The 18,516-nt window shown below is 40.3% G+C and overlaps 1 protein-coding gene across 1 annotated transcript in view; it reads left to right on the forward strand.

Moving 5' to 3' along the window:
- Positions 1–18,516, forward strand: part of slc35f1 (solute carrier family 35 member F1) — a 422,044-nt gene that overhangs the window by 376,513 nt on the left and 27,015 nt on the right. Inside the window, exon 6 of the mRNA XM_048531060.2 lies at positions 9,634–9,686. Coding sequence (XP_048387017.1) covers positions 9,634–9,686 — 53 coding nt within the window. The remainder of the gene's footprint in view (positions 1–9,633; positions 9,687–18,516) is intronic.

Below are 18,516 nucleotides of genomic sequence, written 5' to 3' on the forward strand. Positions count from 1 at the left end.
CACCGTCAATGCAAGGCTTAAACAACATTATGGGATATAAGATGAAGCAGTGTAAGATAGCAGACAATGACACATTCCTCCCTGACACATTCAATGCTTTCTAAGCTCGATTTAAGCAGAATACCACCGGCGTGGCAATGCCAGCCCTGACAGCCCCAGAGACACCTGTTCTCTCTGTCAGCGCATCAGATGTCAGTTCAGTCTTCCTGGGAGTCAGCCTAAGGAAAGCAACGGGCCCAGACAGCGTTAAGCACTCAAATCCTGTACAGACCAACTGGCGGAGGTATACACCAAAATCTTCAACCTCTCCCTCCGACAAGCTGTAGTCCCCACCTGCTTCAAGAAGACCACCATCACCCCCATACCTAAGAAAACACATGCAATGTGCCTGAATAACTACTGCTCAGTGGCTCTGACTTCAACAATCATGAAGTGCTTCGAGTGGTCATGGCCCACACCAGTTCCAGTCTCCCAAACTACCTCAATCCCCTACAGTTTGTCTACCCACATAACAGGTCTGCAGAGGATGTCGTATCCCTAGCCCTGGACTCATCTCTGGAACATATTGACAACAAAGACACCTTTGTCAGACTCCTGCTCATTGACTACAGCTCTGCCTTCAACACCATTGCACCCTACGGAATGATCTCAAAACTGCGTGATCTTGGTCCCAGCTTTGCCCTCTGCAATTGGATCCTCAGCTTTCAGATCCATAGGCCTCTAAAAACAGGAATGGGTAACTGCACCTCCTCCACAATAACACTCAACACAGGAGGCCTCCAAAGATGGGTCCACAGCCCCCTACTGTAGTCCCTGTACTGCCACAATGGTGTTGCCAAATTCTGAATGAATGCCATCCACAAGTTCGCTGGTGACACCACTGTAGTGGGATGGGTATCTAACATACAGAAGGGAATTAGAGGGTTTAGTGCAGTGGTGCAGCGAAAACATTCTGTCTTTCAACTTGACAAAACTAAAGAACTTCAGAAAGAAAGGAGGAGAACATGCCCCATCTACATCAATGGAACTGAGGGTGAGAGAGTGAAGAGCATCAAGCTCCTCAGTGTGATGATAACCGACAAACTGTCCTGGACTTCCCATAAAAATGCAACAGTCAAGAAGGCACAACAACACCTCTTCTTCCTCAGGCAGATCAGGAAATTTGGCATGTCCATAATGTCCCTCACCAATCCCTACAGATGCACCATTGAAAGCATACTGTCCGGGTGCATAACGGCCTGCTACGGCAACTGCTGTGCCCAGGGCCGTAAGAAAATATAGAAGGTTGTGTGCACAGGGCAGGCCATCATAGAAGCCAACCTTCCATCCGTGGACTCTATTTATGTGGCTCGCTGCTGTAGAAAAGTAGCTATCCACGTCAAAGACCCATCACACTCTGGTAATGATCACTTACAACCTCTTCTGTCAGGGATAAGATACAAAATCCTGAACAGACACAGAGGCAGGATCAGGAACATCTTCTTTCTGACTGTTATCAGACTATTGAATGGACTCTAGTCTCAAATAATATAACCTGCAATGTAATTGGTATGCCTCTAAGTCTTTTTGATCTGTACATCCTTTGCTTGCTATGATCTGACTGTACCGTTTGTAAACAAAACTTTTCATTGTAATTCAATGCACGTGACAGTAAAATCAATCCCAATCCTAATCCTTTTCCAGAACCTGTAAACATATAATACTTTTATCCTGCTGTAAATTCAATGGTAGGCGACAATTTTGAGTCTGCTCTGATTGAAATATGAAATGATTTGTACCAAGTTAATCCCCTCACACTTTTCCTTTAGGAAAATGATTAGAGGCAAGTAAAATAAATGTTCCATCCAGACTAAATTGCTTCTGCAACTCCACATAACTTTAAATAGCTGAGGAAGTATTTTCATGACACAGACAGAATAGTTAAAACCTTTCTCTGGAGATAACTGAAATTAATGTTTTAAGATTGACAGTCCACAGGTTTTCAGAGAAGGTTGGCCTTTCCAATTCTAGGCAATACAAGTTAATGCATCAACTGAGCCTCGCTAGTTTATCACTTCTCTGAAAAAGTGTATTGATAGCTAAGCTTTTTTTTACACTTTCAGTTAGAGGATGTGGGTGTCACTGGCTCAACCATCATTTATTGCCCATCCCTAATTGTCCCTAAGAAGGGGTGCTGATCTTCATTTGCCTTCTTCCCCATCTGTTGTATCAGCTTACTTACCTTCAGTGACTGGTGTGTGAAGAAAACCAGGTTTCATTGCACATTTCCCTCTCTTAATTTAAAGCCATTCAGATAATAAGCTGTTTCCATGATTTTGCTACCAAAGTGGACAACCTCACATTTGTCCACATTATTCTACATCTGCCATGCATTTGCCCACTCATTCGGGCTGGCCAAATCACGCTGAAGCATCTCTGCATCCTCCTCACAGCTCACCGTCCCAACCAGCTTTGTGTCATCTGCAAACATGTAGATATTACATTTAGTTCCCTCATCTAAAACATTAACTTATGTTGTGAAAGGCTGGGGTCCCAGCAGAGATCCCGACGGTGTCACTGCCCAACACTGGAGAAAGGCCAGTTTATTCCAACTCTTTGTTTTCTGCCTGTCAACCAGTTTTATTTTTTATCCATCTTATTACTCTAGACACAGTCTTATGTGATTTGATTTTACCTGCCTGTCTCTTTTGTGGGACTTTGTTGCAAGGCTTTTGAAAGTCCAAGTAAACCACATCCATTTGCTCCCACTCATCAGCTTTTAATCAGCTCGTTTTTAATATAATCCCATTCATGGTTTTAATGTGCTTTATTTCAGATCTTATCTTAGGAAAGGTTTATTCCCAAGAATATTGAATTAAGCCTGTGGTATCATAAGATTGACATAAAATCATGATCATGGAACTGATCACATGACTCTTGACACCAGCAAGAGAGGAGACACCAGTCTGGATTGAGTATGTGAAGAGAGAGGGTCTTCAACACTAGACTAGAGAGCTGTATTTGATAACCTACTGTATGAAGATGTGAATGAAGAAGTGTCGCAGTATGCAAGATGTTGAGGAGCCTTATACATAGAGATAAGGAGCCAGCAACCTCAGGAGCTGTATGTCAAGCCACCCACAACCAGAAGTAGGTGTCTCAGTGAGCAGCAAGCAGTATTAGCTTAAAGCAGGGCCCTTTACACAGATACTGCTAAGTTTGATTAAAGGTTTCCATTTTGAATTCAAAATTGTGCAACTTCTGACCTTTGGTCATTTGCTGCCCTTCCCCTGCTGTCTCATTCTTCAGCAGATTCTGAAAGATTTGCTGTTAAATGTGTCTCTAGCCTTCAAATCAGTTCTTTGCCTGGCTCTGCGATGTTGATTGAGCTGGGATTTAACAACTCCTTCCTATCTTGATCTCATGTAAAATAATCCATATAAAGGATTTTATTGGGAGGCAACATTATTCCAGTTGTCGTAAATAAAATGAAATATTTCAATTATACTAAAGCTATTTAATACAGTATATTGGTCTTAGAGGTTCCTGTGATAAACCTCTCAGCCACCAGTTGGCACTTGCCTATGGTGGCATGATTGATAGCTGAATCCCACCAAATGAGTATTTATAGGCGCAGGTGAGTTCATTCATCCATCATTCCTTCAACTGGCCCTTGAGCTAAATAATGGTTGGGATGTTGGCCTTCAATAAGAAGTTCATGTATGCAGCTCACCAGTTATTCTTTTCAACTTTTTCATCTTCTTTGTTCCTCCCCTGGAAGCTATTGATAGAAAGGCTCCAGAGATTGAATCATTTTGACTTGAATTGAACTTTTGTAGTAATGAATGATGTAAAATAGATTTGTTTTGCATTTTGTTCCATATGTGAGGCAGGAGAACAGTATCAATTGTAAATATATAACCCAATTAATGCATGTGTATGAATGAAGAATTAAACGTTCTAAAAGCTAATCTTCAAAAATCCAATTAGTTTCTGTTCTATGTGTTGTTCTTCAGCACAAGGCAGTGTTGTGAGTGTGGGTGGAGAAGTTACATTGAAAGCTGATTATGGTACATTATATTCTGGTACTGATTATACTGTGCTTTGTGTCCAAAGCTAACTGTTAAGCAAAAAGGATTACTTTTGCTTTAGATCAAAATGCTAAGTTTATTAAAATAAAAGAAACAGCTAGAAGTTATAACTTAGGCCATATTAAAATAATCAGCTACAGTTTGAAGCCTACATCAAAGTGGTTGTACATACTGGGTACATTAATGTCAAGGTTGTGGATTTGATCAACCATCATGTTTCCAGCAAGAATCCAGGTAGCATTAATTTCTTACCTGCCCAGAGCAGAATGAGGCCTTGTTATTGTTATTGGCTTTACCTGAAAACGTGTCTTACAAAAAAAACCTATGTATACACCTTTGCAAATTTCTATATCCTCTTCACAATTTATGTTCTTAGCTATCTTTATGTCTTCAGAAAGTTTAGTGACTGTATGTTTGGTCCCTTCATCCAAGTTATAAATTGTAGACAGTTGGTACACCAGCACTGATCCCTGGTACCAGGTCCACTTGTTACAACGTGCCAACTTGAAAATTGCATATTTATTTCTAATCTCTGTTTCATGTTAGCTAACCAATTCTCTATCCGTGCTATTAGGTTACCACCCACAACATAAGTGCTTATTTTGTATTGCAACCTTTCATGTGTCAAATCGTCAAAAGCCTTCTGGAAATCTTAAGTATACTGCATCGAGAAGTTACCTTTTATGCACCTTAATTGTAACTTCCTTAAAAGAAAACTCAAGTCAGTGAGTCAAACATGATTTCCCTTTTACAAAGCCAAGTTGACTTTGCTTTGTTGCCATTAATTCTCCTTAGTATAAATATCCAGTATTTTTCCTATGGCAGATGTTGCTGCCAGTGGCCTTTAGTCTCCTGCTTTCTGTCTCTCTGGAGGAGTCACATTTATTATTTTCTAATCTGATGAGACTTTCCAAAATCCTGGGTATTTTGGAGAGCTAAAACCAATACATCAACTATTTCAGCAGCAATTTCTAAACCCTAGATTATGTCCATCAATATCTGGGAACATTTCAGCTTTTATTCTAATTTTTTCCTTTATTACCCTGTGCCTGGTGAATGTAATGGTTCCTCCCCTGATTTTATCTGCTATTCGTCTCCATTACACCCAGTATTTAGTATCTCCAGATATAAACAAGTATATTGTAATAAGATGTAAATAGCAAAAATAAATACACAGTTTTCCCCATTATTTGTGCCTTGCTATGCCCTTTAAGCAAAGTTAAATTATGAATCATTCATTTTGTTAAAGGCCCTGTATTGTTTCCAGCTGCCCCGGATGTTGACCGCTGGATTTTTGCTGCTGGGCCTCTGCCCTGGTGATCTCTGCTCAGGCAGTCTCTCAGTGCAGGGTGGTGGGTTTGTTCTTTTATACAAATTGACTTAAAGTAAAATATTTTTGCTAGAAAGTGCATGAAAATGACAAAGTATGGCTGACATTATCTGAAAGTGTACAGAAATTCACAATGGTGTTTTTCAATGACAGTGAAGGAATATATTTCCAAGTCAGAATGGTGAGTGACTTGGAGGGGAACTTGGAGGTGGTGGTATTCCCATACATCTGCTGCCCTTGTCCTTCTAGGTGGAAGTGGTTATGAGTTTGGAAGGTGCTGAATGAGGATCTTTGGTGAATTTCTGCAGTGCATCTTGCAGATAGTACGCACTGCTGCTACTGAGTGTCGGTGGTAGAGAGAGTGAATGCTTGTGGTTGTAGTGCCAATTCAGCAGGCTGCTTTCTCCTGGATGGTGTTAAGCTTCTTGAGTGTTGTTGGGGCTTCAGCCATGTAGGCAAGTGGGGAGTTTTCCATCACACTCCTGCCTTGCACATTGTACATGGCAGAGAGGCTTTGAGGAGTCAGGAGCTGAGTTACTCGCTGCGATATTCCTAGTTTCTGGCCTGCTCTTATAGCCACTCTGGAGTTTCTGGTGAACGGTAACCCCCAGGATGTTGATAGTGGGGAAGTCAGTGATGGTAACACCATTGAATGTCCAGGGATGGTGGTTAGGTTGTCTCTTACTGGTATTGGTTGTAGCCTGATACTTGTGCGGCGTGAATGTCACTTGCCACTTGTCAGCCGAAGCCTGGATATTGTCCAGATCTTGTTGCACGTGAACATGGACTGCTTCAGTATCTGAGGAGTCACGAATGGTGCTGAACATTGTGCAATCATCAGTAAACATCCCCACCTCTGACCTTATGATGGAGGGAAGATCGTTGATGAAGCAGCTGAAGATGGCTGGGCCGAGGACACTACCCTGAGGAACTCCTGCAGAGATGTCCTGGAGTTGAGATGATTGACCTCCAACAACCACGATCATCTTCCTCTGTGTCAGGTATGACTCCAACCACCGGAGCGTTTACTTCCTGATACCCATTGATTCCAGTTTTGCTCGGGCTCCTTGATGCCACACCGGGTCAAATGCAGCCTTGGTATCAAGGGCTGTCACTCGCACCCCACCTCTGGAATTCAGCTGTTTAGTCCATGTTTGAACCAAGGCTGTAATGCAATCAGGAGCTGAGTGGCCCTGGCAGAACCCAAACTGGGCGTCACTGAGCAGGTTTTTGTTGAGCAGATGCTGCTTGAAAGCATTCTTGCTGACACCTTCAGTCACTTTACTGATGGTTGAGAGTAGATTGATGGAGCAGGTATTGGCCGGGTTGAATTTGTCCTGCTTTTTATGTACAGGACATACCTGGGCAATTTTCCACATTGTTGGGTAGATACCAGTGTTGTAATTGTAGTGGAACAGTTTGGCTAAGGGAGCGGCAAGTTCTGGAGCACAAGTTTTCAGTACTATTGGCAGAATGTTGTTAGTGCCCATAGCCTTTGCAGTATCCAGTGTCTCCAACTGTTTTCTGATATCATGTGGCATGAATCTGAAGACCGAAGACTGGTATCTGTAAAGCTGGGGACCACTGGAGGAGACTGAGATGGAGCATCCGCTAGGCAATTCTGGCTGAAGATCACTGCGAATGTTTCAGCCTTATCTTTTGCACCGATGTGCTGGGCTCTTCCATCATTGAGGATGGGGATATTTGTGGAGCCTCCACCTCCAGTGAGTTGTTCAATTGTCCACCACCATTCACAACTGGGTGTGGTAGGACTGCAGAGCTTAGATCTGATCCTAAGTGACCAAATGAGTTGCCCTTGCAGAGATATGACAAATTCACTGTGAAAACAATTCCATGATTCTAATTTATATTTCCTCTTGGTTACTTCCTGCCTTCCAGCCTGCCCGTCTCATTAGGGATTATTCAGTTTGATTGGTGGAAGAGCCTTGCTGCCATTTGAACTGAGCAAAATGCCATAGATTCCCTGTAGAGAGTGATATAATTCACGTTGGGCTCTCCACACAAGCCCATTGAAAGTTTTGGGATACTGTGTGTGAGGTGAATAGCTATTCCTTTGTTCCACTTAGTAAAATCCACACCATCATTTTCTAATGAAGCACAGGGAAACTTCACCTGGAATTTCTGTGTGGAATCTCCAGCAGCAAATCAACAGGACGTCTTGTGAAATGGTATAACTTCCTTATGTAAAATGAATATCTTGAGATCTCCTGTTCAAAATAAGTCTAAGAGAAATCTATGGAAGCTCAGGTCCTTTGTTATTGTAATCATTTGTGCATTGAAATATTGTTTAATCCTTTTTCTAGTATTATTTCAGTTTTGGAATTTATGGAGAGATGGCTCATCCCTTCGAATTTGAGATGTGTTAATGCCCATTACTTTTATGTTGTTTCTTTCATTTCTGCATTTCTGTAGGTGCTCATGTAGTGTGACCAGCAGCAGGCCATATAGTGACGTATATTACATTGTATGTAATATGAGGAACACTAATGACCCTTTCATGATCATTTTTGGACACCGAGGAATACAATATTAGTCAAAAGCTGAATTGCATTAAGCAGCAATGGAATTAAGGAGGAAAGATAAAGTTAAATTTTCAGCAGAAAAGTAGCTTAATTGTACTGGAAATGCAATTTATCATAAATATAACTTATCAACTTCACTCACACTTAATGTACCAGGCCTAAATGTTTCTGCCATATTGAATGAGAAAATAAATGCCACAACTTCCGTGCTTTTTCAATGCCAAGTCTGTCAAAGTAGCTATAGCAATCTTTTAAAGAACAGGATAACTCAAGCTTCAGTTTCTGGATTTCCATTTTTAATAGGTATTCTGGAAGTTGCTGAATTATTGACTCACAATAAGTGAGTAAGTTAAGACATTATTCTCAAAGCAACTCCATACTATATATTCCAACAATTGTAAGTAACAAGAAACAGTTACTAGAAATATATGACCAATTATTTGTCGCAGATCTAGTTTTAATTGCACATTTTCTTGGAGCTCAACTAAACATTTTTGGATGACCTTCAATTTCCAGAAATGAACTTATAGAAAATTAAACTTTGTGAAGTAGCCAACTGCTTATTGATATTAGTGTGAAACTGAAATAACCATATGCATCCTGGCATTGGATGACAATTTTCAATTTACTTCCTGTGATTTCAATTTTTGAATGAATTTCATAGCACAGCAACCTACCTCAGCTTTTTTGAGAATAGAATTTCATTGTTGTCATTTCTGAAGCATAACTTTTGTGCTCTACGATGTAAGCATGAAGTTATCATTCCCTGAAGAAATGTATTTGCTGTAAATTTATCACAAAATGACTTGCAATCCACACAGTTACTACTCATTGTACCTTATACAATATACTTTGCCTGGGATTCTATCTGGGCACTGTTGAGAAACTCCAATCAGTTCTATGGAGAAAGGTCTATGGGATCAGATACCTTCAAGACACTTACGTGTTCATTGTCAGACTTTCTCTGTGATTGAGGCTCCTGATAGCAGAAGTCCATTCCTTCAATTCGGTAAATTGGGTGGCAGCTCCTCATGCCATCTGTGCTAGCAGATGAGGTGGTGCTGGTGGCAATACACTCACAGGATGTCCGAGGTCATAATGGACCAATGGTGAGTGAAGATGGGAGAGGGGTGCCGGAATTGCGAGCAGGATTTCAGAGTCAGGATCAGGGCTGGCATTCACCCATCATCCTCTGTTCATGTCAGGCCCCTCGACTGGGTAAGAGATAGGCTGGTGTCAATGATCCTGCATCCTACTTCCCACCATCCTAATCCTAATGGATCTGCTGTTGCCAGGAGACTGACATGGGCACTGTCCCACAAATATGTAAGTCAAGCTGCCATGTGCCTGCTATTACAGGCTGCACTGAATTCAGCCCAATATAACAAATTTACTTGTGAGAAATGATGATTAAATGTGTTTGGTGGGATTATATTACATTCCTAATTCATTCTCAAGTAATTTTTACTCCTGAATGTATTAACAACACGAGCATTTTATATTTGTTAAATGATAAATAACATATCAATTGCTGCTTAATTACCAAAAGTTCTGATGTCCAATGACCTGGCTAGATATTGAAGTATTGTTGCATTTTATATTTCTGGTTCACTTTTCCAAGGATTGCACCAATTTTCTTTTTAAGTGATGTGGAAAAATATGAATCATTTTAACTTTATTTTTGTTACAGGGCTATAATGGAACATAAGGAACTGTTAAAGGTACCATGGGATTGGCAGATAGGTGAGAATTTATTTTTCATATCTGTTATCCGGAAGTAATAATTCATTTAGTTTTGATGGTTAAGCTTGCAAATATGATGAGTGAATAATGCAAAAGGGTTTCAGGGTTGTAGGATGTGATTAAGATTGTATAATTGTAACCCTTCTACTATTCTGTTGCATTCCTGTCAAGTCAGTGGTTAATGTACAAATTCAGTGAATTGGCACCTGCATTATCCTTTCCGCTTGGGTTCCTTGCAGCCAATGACTCACCAGTTGCTGTTCCTGACTTTATACTAACCTCTAAAATTTGCACAGTGCCACCATCTGAGCTCGTGACTCTGGGAGTGTCAGATCAATTGACTGTGATACTTCATCGTTAATGCAGCGAGGCTGTCTTTCTGCAGCGGCTGCCATGACAAGCATAGCTGAAAACAATAAATCAGAAGGAGGTAGGTCGGGCTAAGGAAAAGGAGGTTGGGTAGAATCAGGAGGGCCATGACCACATTACCAAAACAGCAGATTCAGGGTGAGGTGGGAATTCAGAAGGGACACAATGTAGTAACGTGTCATCATTCCAAATATTCTCTTTGACAGCATCTTTCATAGCTGGATTTATTGTTCAGAGAATCATTTCCTCCATAGAATTCCAGAGATGCAGGTATTCTCATCCACTACTCCTCCTGTTGTGCCAAGTGAAAGGGAGGAGCAGCAGCGGTTGTGTTATATGGTATCTGACTGATTATGGCACCCATATCTGACAGTCTGTGAAGGCAGTGAGAGGTAGGCATGGCGGAAATATCATTGAAAGGTGAGGTGAGGTATCAGAGTATGAGGTTGGATTACTGTTGGATGAATTTTGAGGCTGTAGTGCAATAAGCAGTGGGAGGGGGTGGTGATATTGTGGGCATGAGGTACTCTTTGAGGGTGCGCTTATTGACCTTGACCACCAATGTGGCATTACCACCACATCCACAGGGCACATTGATCTCCCTGACCATATACTTCCATTCCCTGTGAAAGTGTTTCTTTGTTTGGTTTTTGACAGAAGTATGAGCACAGATATTTCCCATGAGAGAGGGCCACCACTCTCCATTTTAAATAAGAAGGAACGATGGTGGATACATTTCATTCATAGGCAGCTCACAGACACAGCTATTTAACCAATTTGCTGCTCTCACTGTGGTAGGATTTTGACTGCGAAATTCAAAGTATGCAGCTTAGACCTGGTAAGAGCAGATCTAAACTTTCTGCATTGATTTGGAAAGCCAGGGTATCCCTTTGCCGCAGTAAGGTATCCTTTTGGTTTTGAACCTGGGATACCCTAAGAAGTTGGATACCCTTTGGAATTGTCAAAACTGGCATTAATATGTGTACAAATTGCATGCAGTCAATCCTACCATGTCAACTGGAACTCTCAACAGACTTGTAAAGATCAGCTGTTTAAAATGTCAGCAGGAGCAGTGAATCTGCCAAGGCATCTAATAGACTTGCCCTTAAAATAGGAGCTTTTTTTAAAAGAAGTTCTCTAGTTCACTTGGTTGATATATACTTGAGGGTTTGTATTACAAAGTTACTGCTGCATTACTGATTTCACAACCGTTCATTATCTCATAGAGAGCTTGCAAGTTTGCAATTTGATTGACAGCCACAACTGGTTATGGGTTTGTTGAGGTGGGACCATGAAATCTGATACTTCTAGTAACAGGTTATTGTTATGCAGTTGAAATAAATGTGTACTGTCATGAGTCAGTATTTGGTTGAAGGAATGTAAATATATCAAATTGTCTTATGAATTAGAATGCCTTTTTCAGTATAGTTGGGTCTGCAATAGAAGTTTGTTTATTTCATCTTTGCATGGGTCATGCATCCTGCCCACGGTGAGTATTGGATGGAGTGAAATGGTAAGTGTAAGGGCAGAAGGTGACACACAGTGGATGTGGATTAGCATTATTTGACACCAAATTAGCAAAGGATATGTAAAATGAGTAGTTTGTTATAGGTTGACATGGAGAAAATGAGGAACTATGAGGTGAATAGGGGAATGAGGTGACACAGGTTAGCACAGATGCTGCAAGAGAAATGTATGATGGTGAGGGAATGGATGAGGGCTAGAGGGATGCTTATGCTTAATTTTTTAAATTTTTGCACAATACGCAGCGTTGGATCACCAAGGCAGGTGTTCCTGTCAGTTTGCTAATGCAACCAGTAGCTGTCTTTGTTCTTCTGTAATCATTTCCACTTTCCTGTGGACTGCATCTCTAAATCAGAAAATTCACGGCAGCTATTTTTAGGGGCAGGCTTCACAGTGTCAGGAATTCTTACGATGCTGTGCACTTGACTAGGGAACAGAAATCTGAATTTTCTGGAGAAGGGTCTAAAGCTGAAACGTCAGCCTTCGTGTTCCTCTGATGCTGCTTGGCCTGCTGTGTTCATCCAGCTCGACACCTTGTTATGACAAAAATCTGGCCTTGGTCTATCTCTCGCTCTCTCTCTCTCTCTCTCTCTCTCACTCTCTCACTCTCTCTCTCTCCCCCCGCTCTCTTTCTCCCCCTCTCCTCTCTGTTTTCACCCTCCAACTAAGACCTGCATTCTTGAACGTAGAAGAGGTGTATCCGAGCTGTGCTCCATGTATTTTGTTTCTAACTGCAGACAGTTGCATATGCTGGCTGTCTGCCGCAGTGGCTTTTCAATCAGTGCAGCTTTCCTTTAAAAAGGGTGGACTGCCTTTAAGATCTAGAGCCACAATGAAAAGTGCGCAGCCCTGTAGCCATGATCATGGGTAATCCTTGGCTGAAGATACAATCAATTAAATAAACGAGTCTGGATACCTACTTTAATGTGACCTAGTGTGAACAGGTTCCAATCCCCAAGACTGAAAATAGGTGAATGAGAAAAAAAACTGTGTGTCGTATGGTTTTACCTTGATTGCAAATTCTTTGTTCTGCATTTGTCCATCATTTGACAAGTCTGTGGCCGTGATTGTCTCAAATTTCAAATTAACTAAAAATAATGAAATCATAATCAGAAATCTAAATAGTGACTGCATGCTCTTCATTTTGGAAAAGAACAGTTCCTTTAAATGAGAAAAGAAAGCAATTACATTTAACTTCATTTTTTTATGGCCATGCTGGTTCTTCCGCCTAATGACTTTTAAACATCTCTGCACTGATTTTAAACTGAATCTTATGCAGGGGATCGGATCATCGATGGAATTTCTTCTCTCACAAAGGGTGGTAAATCTGCTTTACTGCAGAGGGCTGTCGATGCTGGATGTGCTGTGATAGACAGATTTTTAATATGTAAGCAATCCAGAGTTGCGGGGAAAAGGCCAGAAAGTGGAGTTGAGGATTACCAGATCAGCAGTGATTTCATTGAATGGCGGAGCAGACTTGATGGGTCGAATGGCCTACCTCTGCCCCTATGACCTGTGGTTTTATGGTCAGTCATTTTGGGGTAGGCTTCATTTGCTGAATGCTAGTCTACAGAGAAACACTGGCCTCCAGTGCCTCATCAGGTGGGATGTGACCAGTGCTTTGCACAGCTTAAGACTTCTTTATTTATATATTTCATTCCCTTGAAATAAAGGCCAACATTCCATTTACCTTTCTATCATGCATTGAACATGTATGCTAGCTGTTTGTGATTTATACATGAAATCTCCCAAATACCTCTTGCTGCAGCCTTCTACAGTTTTCACCACTCAAATGTTTCAGAGATAATAGGAACTGCAGATGCTGGAGAATCCGAGACAACAAAGTGTGGAGCTGGATGAACACAGCAGGCCAAGCAGCATCTTAGGAGCAGGAAAGCTGACGTTTTGGGCCTAGACCCTTCTTCAGAAAACCAGTCAAATGTTATTTAGTTCCTCTATTCTTCCTGTCAAAATGCATAACCTATTTTTTACTCTGTCAAGCTTTTGTCCACTTAATTTGTCTATACCACTTTAAACTCGTTGTGTCATCCTCACCACTTGCACCACCCCCCCCCCCCCCCCCCCCCCCGCCAAATATTCTTGTGTCATCTGCAAACCTGGCTACAGTACACTCGCTTACCTCTCCAAGTTATTAACATATGTTATAATTGTCGTCCCAGCACTGATCTCTGTGACACTCCATTGGTTACAAGTTGCTTTCTTGAAAATGCATCCCTCATACCAATTCTTGATCTTCTATCAGTTAGTCCATCTTATATCCATGCACCGATATCCTTTCACCAACACTCTTCACTTATTAAGTAGCTGAACATTTGGTGCCTTATCAAGCAGAGTTAGCAAGAACTGCAGATGCTGGAGTCACAGAAAACACAGTGTGGAGCTGGAGGAACACAGCTGGCCAGGCAGCATCAGAGGAGCAGGAAAGTTGCTGTTTTGGGTCAGGACCCTTCTTCAGAAATGGGGAGGGGGAAGGGAGCTGGGAAATAAATAAAGAGAGGAGGGGTAAGGCTGGAGAAAGTAGGTGAGATAGTGATAGGTGAGTGCAGGTAGACCTCACTGACCAATCCCCACCACTCCCTACCTGCACTGACCTACCACCATCCCACCTACCTTCTCCAGCTCCAACCCTCCTCTCCCTATTTGTTTCTGAGCTCACTTTCCCCTCCCCAATTCTGAAGAAGGGTCCTGACCTGAAATGTCAACGTTTCTGCTCCTCTGATGCTGCCTGGCCTGCTGTGTTCCGAAAATTGCACACTGTGTTATCTGTACCTTATCAAACACCTTCTGGAAATCCAAATATATTGGTTTGCTTGCTTTGCCTTTATTATGCTTGGTACCTCCTTAAAGAAACTTAATTTGATTATCAAGCATGATTTTCTCTTCATGAAGCCGTGCTGACTCTGTTTCTAAATGCTCAGGCATCACATCCTTTATAATAGAAGCTAGTATTTTGCCAATAATAGTTTAAATAAACTGCCCTTTAGCTGAGTGTTTTATTTTTGTCTTCTTGCCTTTTTGAATAAAGAAGTTACATTTCCAGTTTTATAATCCTCTGTAACTTTTCCAGATTCTAATGAGTCTTGGAGGATTACTACCAGTGCACCCACTATTGCCGTAGCGTCTTGCTTAACTTGCTAGAATGCATCCCAGCAGGTCCAGAAGACTTATTAGTCTTTAACCCCATTAGTTTCGCATGCATTTTTTCTCCAGTGATAGTTGTTGTACTAATTTTCTCTCTGTAATTTGCTCCTTGATTATTGAATGTTTTTTCTAATGCTATTCGTATTCTCTGCCATGAAGACTGATGCAAGTATTTGTGTAACTCCTCAGCCATTTCCAGGTTTCCAACTGTTAATTTCATCTGCCTCATTCTGAATGGGGCCTATGCTCACTTTGGTGTCCCTCTTTTTGTGTATTTAAACAAACTCTTGCTGTCAGTCTTGACATTACTTAATATATGTACCCTCAAAGTTTATTTTCTCCCTTCTTGCTGGCTATTCTTGTTTTTTTTAATTTTCAAAATCCTCTGTCTTACCACCAATCTTTACTCCATTGTTATTTTCTTTTCATTTGACACTGTCTTTAACTTCCTACGGTAACCATGGCTTCTTATCCCCTTACTAGAATTCTTTTTTCTCAGTGGAATATGTATCTGGACCGAGCTGAGCACGTTGATTATAATAAATGAGAAAATAGGTCTGGTATTCCAAATTCACTTCAGTTTAACTGTTGAGTTTTGGGGAAGATGCATTTTTCAAACTATTAACATCATGAAAATAGGAATTTTTTTGGCACTGTATAATCCGCTAAGCCTTAAAATCGATGAATTGGTCTTTAATAATGTAAGAGTTTCATTACTATCTAAAGTTTTTTTTAAAGAAACTACATATCAACATATCCAAATCAAATTAGTTGATGTTATTAGTGTGATAACTTGGTGGTGCTAATGCATGCCAATGATCGAATATGTGAAGCAATTTAATGAAATGTTACTGAAGCTTAGAAAAACTGATTTCATCTTCCCTATTCTGATTTTTCATAACAAAATAAGCCTATCACTGATGTGCTATGAAGGCAGTGAGTAATATAAACAAAATAAGACCATGATTTAGGTTTTAATAATGAAATGGATTGTGTTAGATTGCCACATCATCAAATGAATGATAAGTAATAGAAACTAATTCTTGGTGACTGTCTTTCTAAAATCAGTGTTTTGATAAATTCTAGCAGTCAAATTGATATTATGCTTCAGTGTGACACCGTAATTATCATGTTGTGTAATAACATATGAGCTTCTTTGCCTTTCCTGAACATTGACAGAAGTCTGCTGTGTCCAGATACTTATGAGATGATGGATGAAACTGAGGCCATCACAATGTGTTGATTCAGTGCATAGAGCATCAATACCTGGTGCTGCAGAGTGGCAGTAAATGGAATTTTATCTACAATCGCTCACATGCCATATTTTTAATACCACCAATGTTGTCAGAAGCAAACACCAAAGCTCAGTGGTTCTTTATAAGGAAAGGTGAGAAACACAGAAAGTAAGTCACTGTGGACAGATTGCAACACATCCAACAAATCAAGAGTTGAACTGGCAAATATTTGTGACCAGATTATCTGTCTGCCTGCAAATCCCTCATGGAAACACCACATAAAGCTGATGGAAGGCTGTATGCAAGAAAACACAAGAACAAGGGAACAAAATCTATTCGTAAGATTCCTGCATTTCACTCCCAATGCAAAGAATTTAGAGTTTCAATTTATTGACCATTTAAAATAAACATATCAGTTTCTTAGGGCTATGTCCAGAATTCCAAAAGCAGCTGAAATTTCTGTCATGCCATATCAGCCCATGCAATATGGAAGTGTATTTGGCAGCTGCCTTACAGAGGTGTTGGGCCATTGAATGTGCTATACTTTATTGACTGTGTTGAAAAATTAGCCAGTGGCTGAGCAGGATATGCGCAAGATAAACATATGCCTCAGGAAACTTCACACTCACTGATAGATTGCTGCAGGGAAACTGAGGCTCAGGGCCAGATTTCAGAAAAACCTCGAGACTTCAGTTTCTACCACACAATGCAATCATTTCAGATCCAGAATCAGGTAGAGGTTATTTCTTCCTCTATCTGGCAACTAGAAGGGCATCTATGAGGACGTGTATCCAGATTTCCTTTTTCAGTGCTGAAGATAATTAGAATTTATCATGTGGGGCAACTCTCAAATCATTCTGCACACCCACAACTGAGCAGATATTAAAAACAAACAAAAAAAAATTCACTGGAGCTAAAATTGGAAATGTTGAAGGAGAAATTATGAGTAACATGGTCAGTTTTCTTAAGCCTGCACTCATAAATGCTGGCCTGTTTTTCCACTTTCAGTGCTGATCAATTTACTGTGCATTTTCAGTTTTTTGGTGCTAATTCCTGCTATCACTTCTTTCACACAGTAAATCCACGAGAAAGCAGTAATTACAAAATCATTATTAATCAGAATAGGGTAACAAAACTACATCAAAATCTAAAAGGTCTTCATACAAGAAATTGCAGGCATTCTGTGTCAAGCACTACCGCTCAGTTCAATTTTTTTTTTCTTCTTTGTTCATTCATGGGAGGTTATTGTTGCTGGGAAGACAAGCATTTGTTTGCCATTCCTAATGACCTTTGAAACTATTGACTTATGAAGTCATTTCAGAGGACAGTAAAAATTGAACCACATCACTGTGGGCCTGGAGTCACATATAGGCCAGTCTAGGTGAAGATGGCAGATCTCCTCCTTAAGGAACGTACATTTTTACAGCAGTCATTTTGTGGTCACTGCTTCTCATTTCCAAATCCAGATTTATTAATTGAACTGTAAATCTGTCAACTACTGTGGTGGGATTTAAATCATTGCTGCTACAGCATTAACCTCGTCCTGTAGATTACTAATCCAATGATATTACCACTACACATTGTCTAGTCGAGTGACGTGTTCCTGGCTCCACAGTGAACATTAGGGTTGATTCAGACTCGAGCAGCCTCTCCATTCTTGACCAATGTATCAGCTCTCATTTTCCTATATGTTTCATTACAAATAAGATTGCCAATTGCTGAATTAAAAATTGAGCTTTTCTTTTCTCTGACTAGGAATTATCCTGAAAATGCCCAATTAATTTTGTATGGAATCTTTGCAAAAAGCAGAAAGCTGAGACTTTTCAACATATCAATTAGGCCTGAATACAAGGTGACATCCCAGAAGTGAAAGACACAAAGCTTCCCAAGTCTGTAGTTATCCAAAGGAGATAGTGTTGCAGTGATAATGGCATTAGCTTGGTAATTCAGAGGCCATGCTACTGTGCTGGTGACATGGGGTCCAAATCCCACCATGGTAGATGATGGAATTTAAATTAATAATGTCTGGAAAGTAAAGCTAGTCTCAGTAATTGTGGCCATGAAACTACTATCAATTGTTTAATAAAAGCACATTGAGTTCACTAACATTGGGAAGGAAATCTTTTATCCTTACCTAGTCAGGCCTATATGCAACTCTACATACATATAGGTGACTGTTAACTGTCCACTGAAATGGCCTTGAATACTATTCAGTTAAAGGGTAATTAAGCAACAAATTTTGACCTCTCCATTAACACCCACATTTCACAAGTAAAAGAACAGAGATGAAAATTTACTTCAAGACTATGGTAGGGTTGCCACTCATTTGACTGAAAGTGTTGTTCATTTTTTTTTTACAAAACTTGGCTGCTGTATAGAAACTTTGTAAGTAAATATCTCCTATTTTTTAATATTTAACAACATAAACTTATGGTTCTGAGAAAAACAAGTTTACAAATTTAAAGAGTAGAAATTTGAAAAATATTTGATCAGATTTTTCTTCCTTTTGAAGTTTTTAAAATCTTGTCATAGCAGCATTT

The sequence above is a fragment of the Stegostoma tigrinum genome, chromosome 4, assembly GCF_030684315.1.
Source record: "Stegostoma tigrinum isolate sSteTig4 chromosome 4, sSteTig4.hap1, whole genome shotgun sequence".
Lineage (NCBI taxonomy): Eukaryota > Metazoa > Chordata > Chondrichthyes > Orectolobiformes > Stegostomatidae > Stegostoma > Stegostoma tigrinum.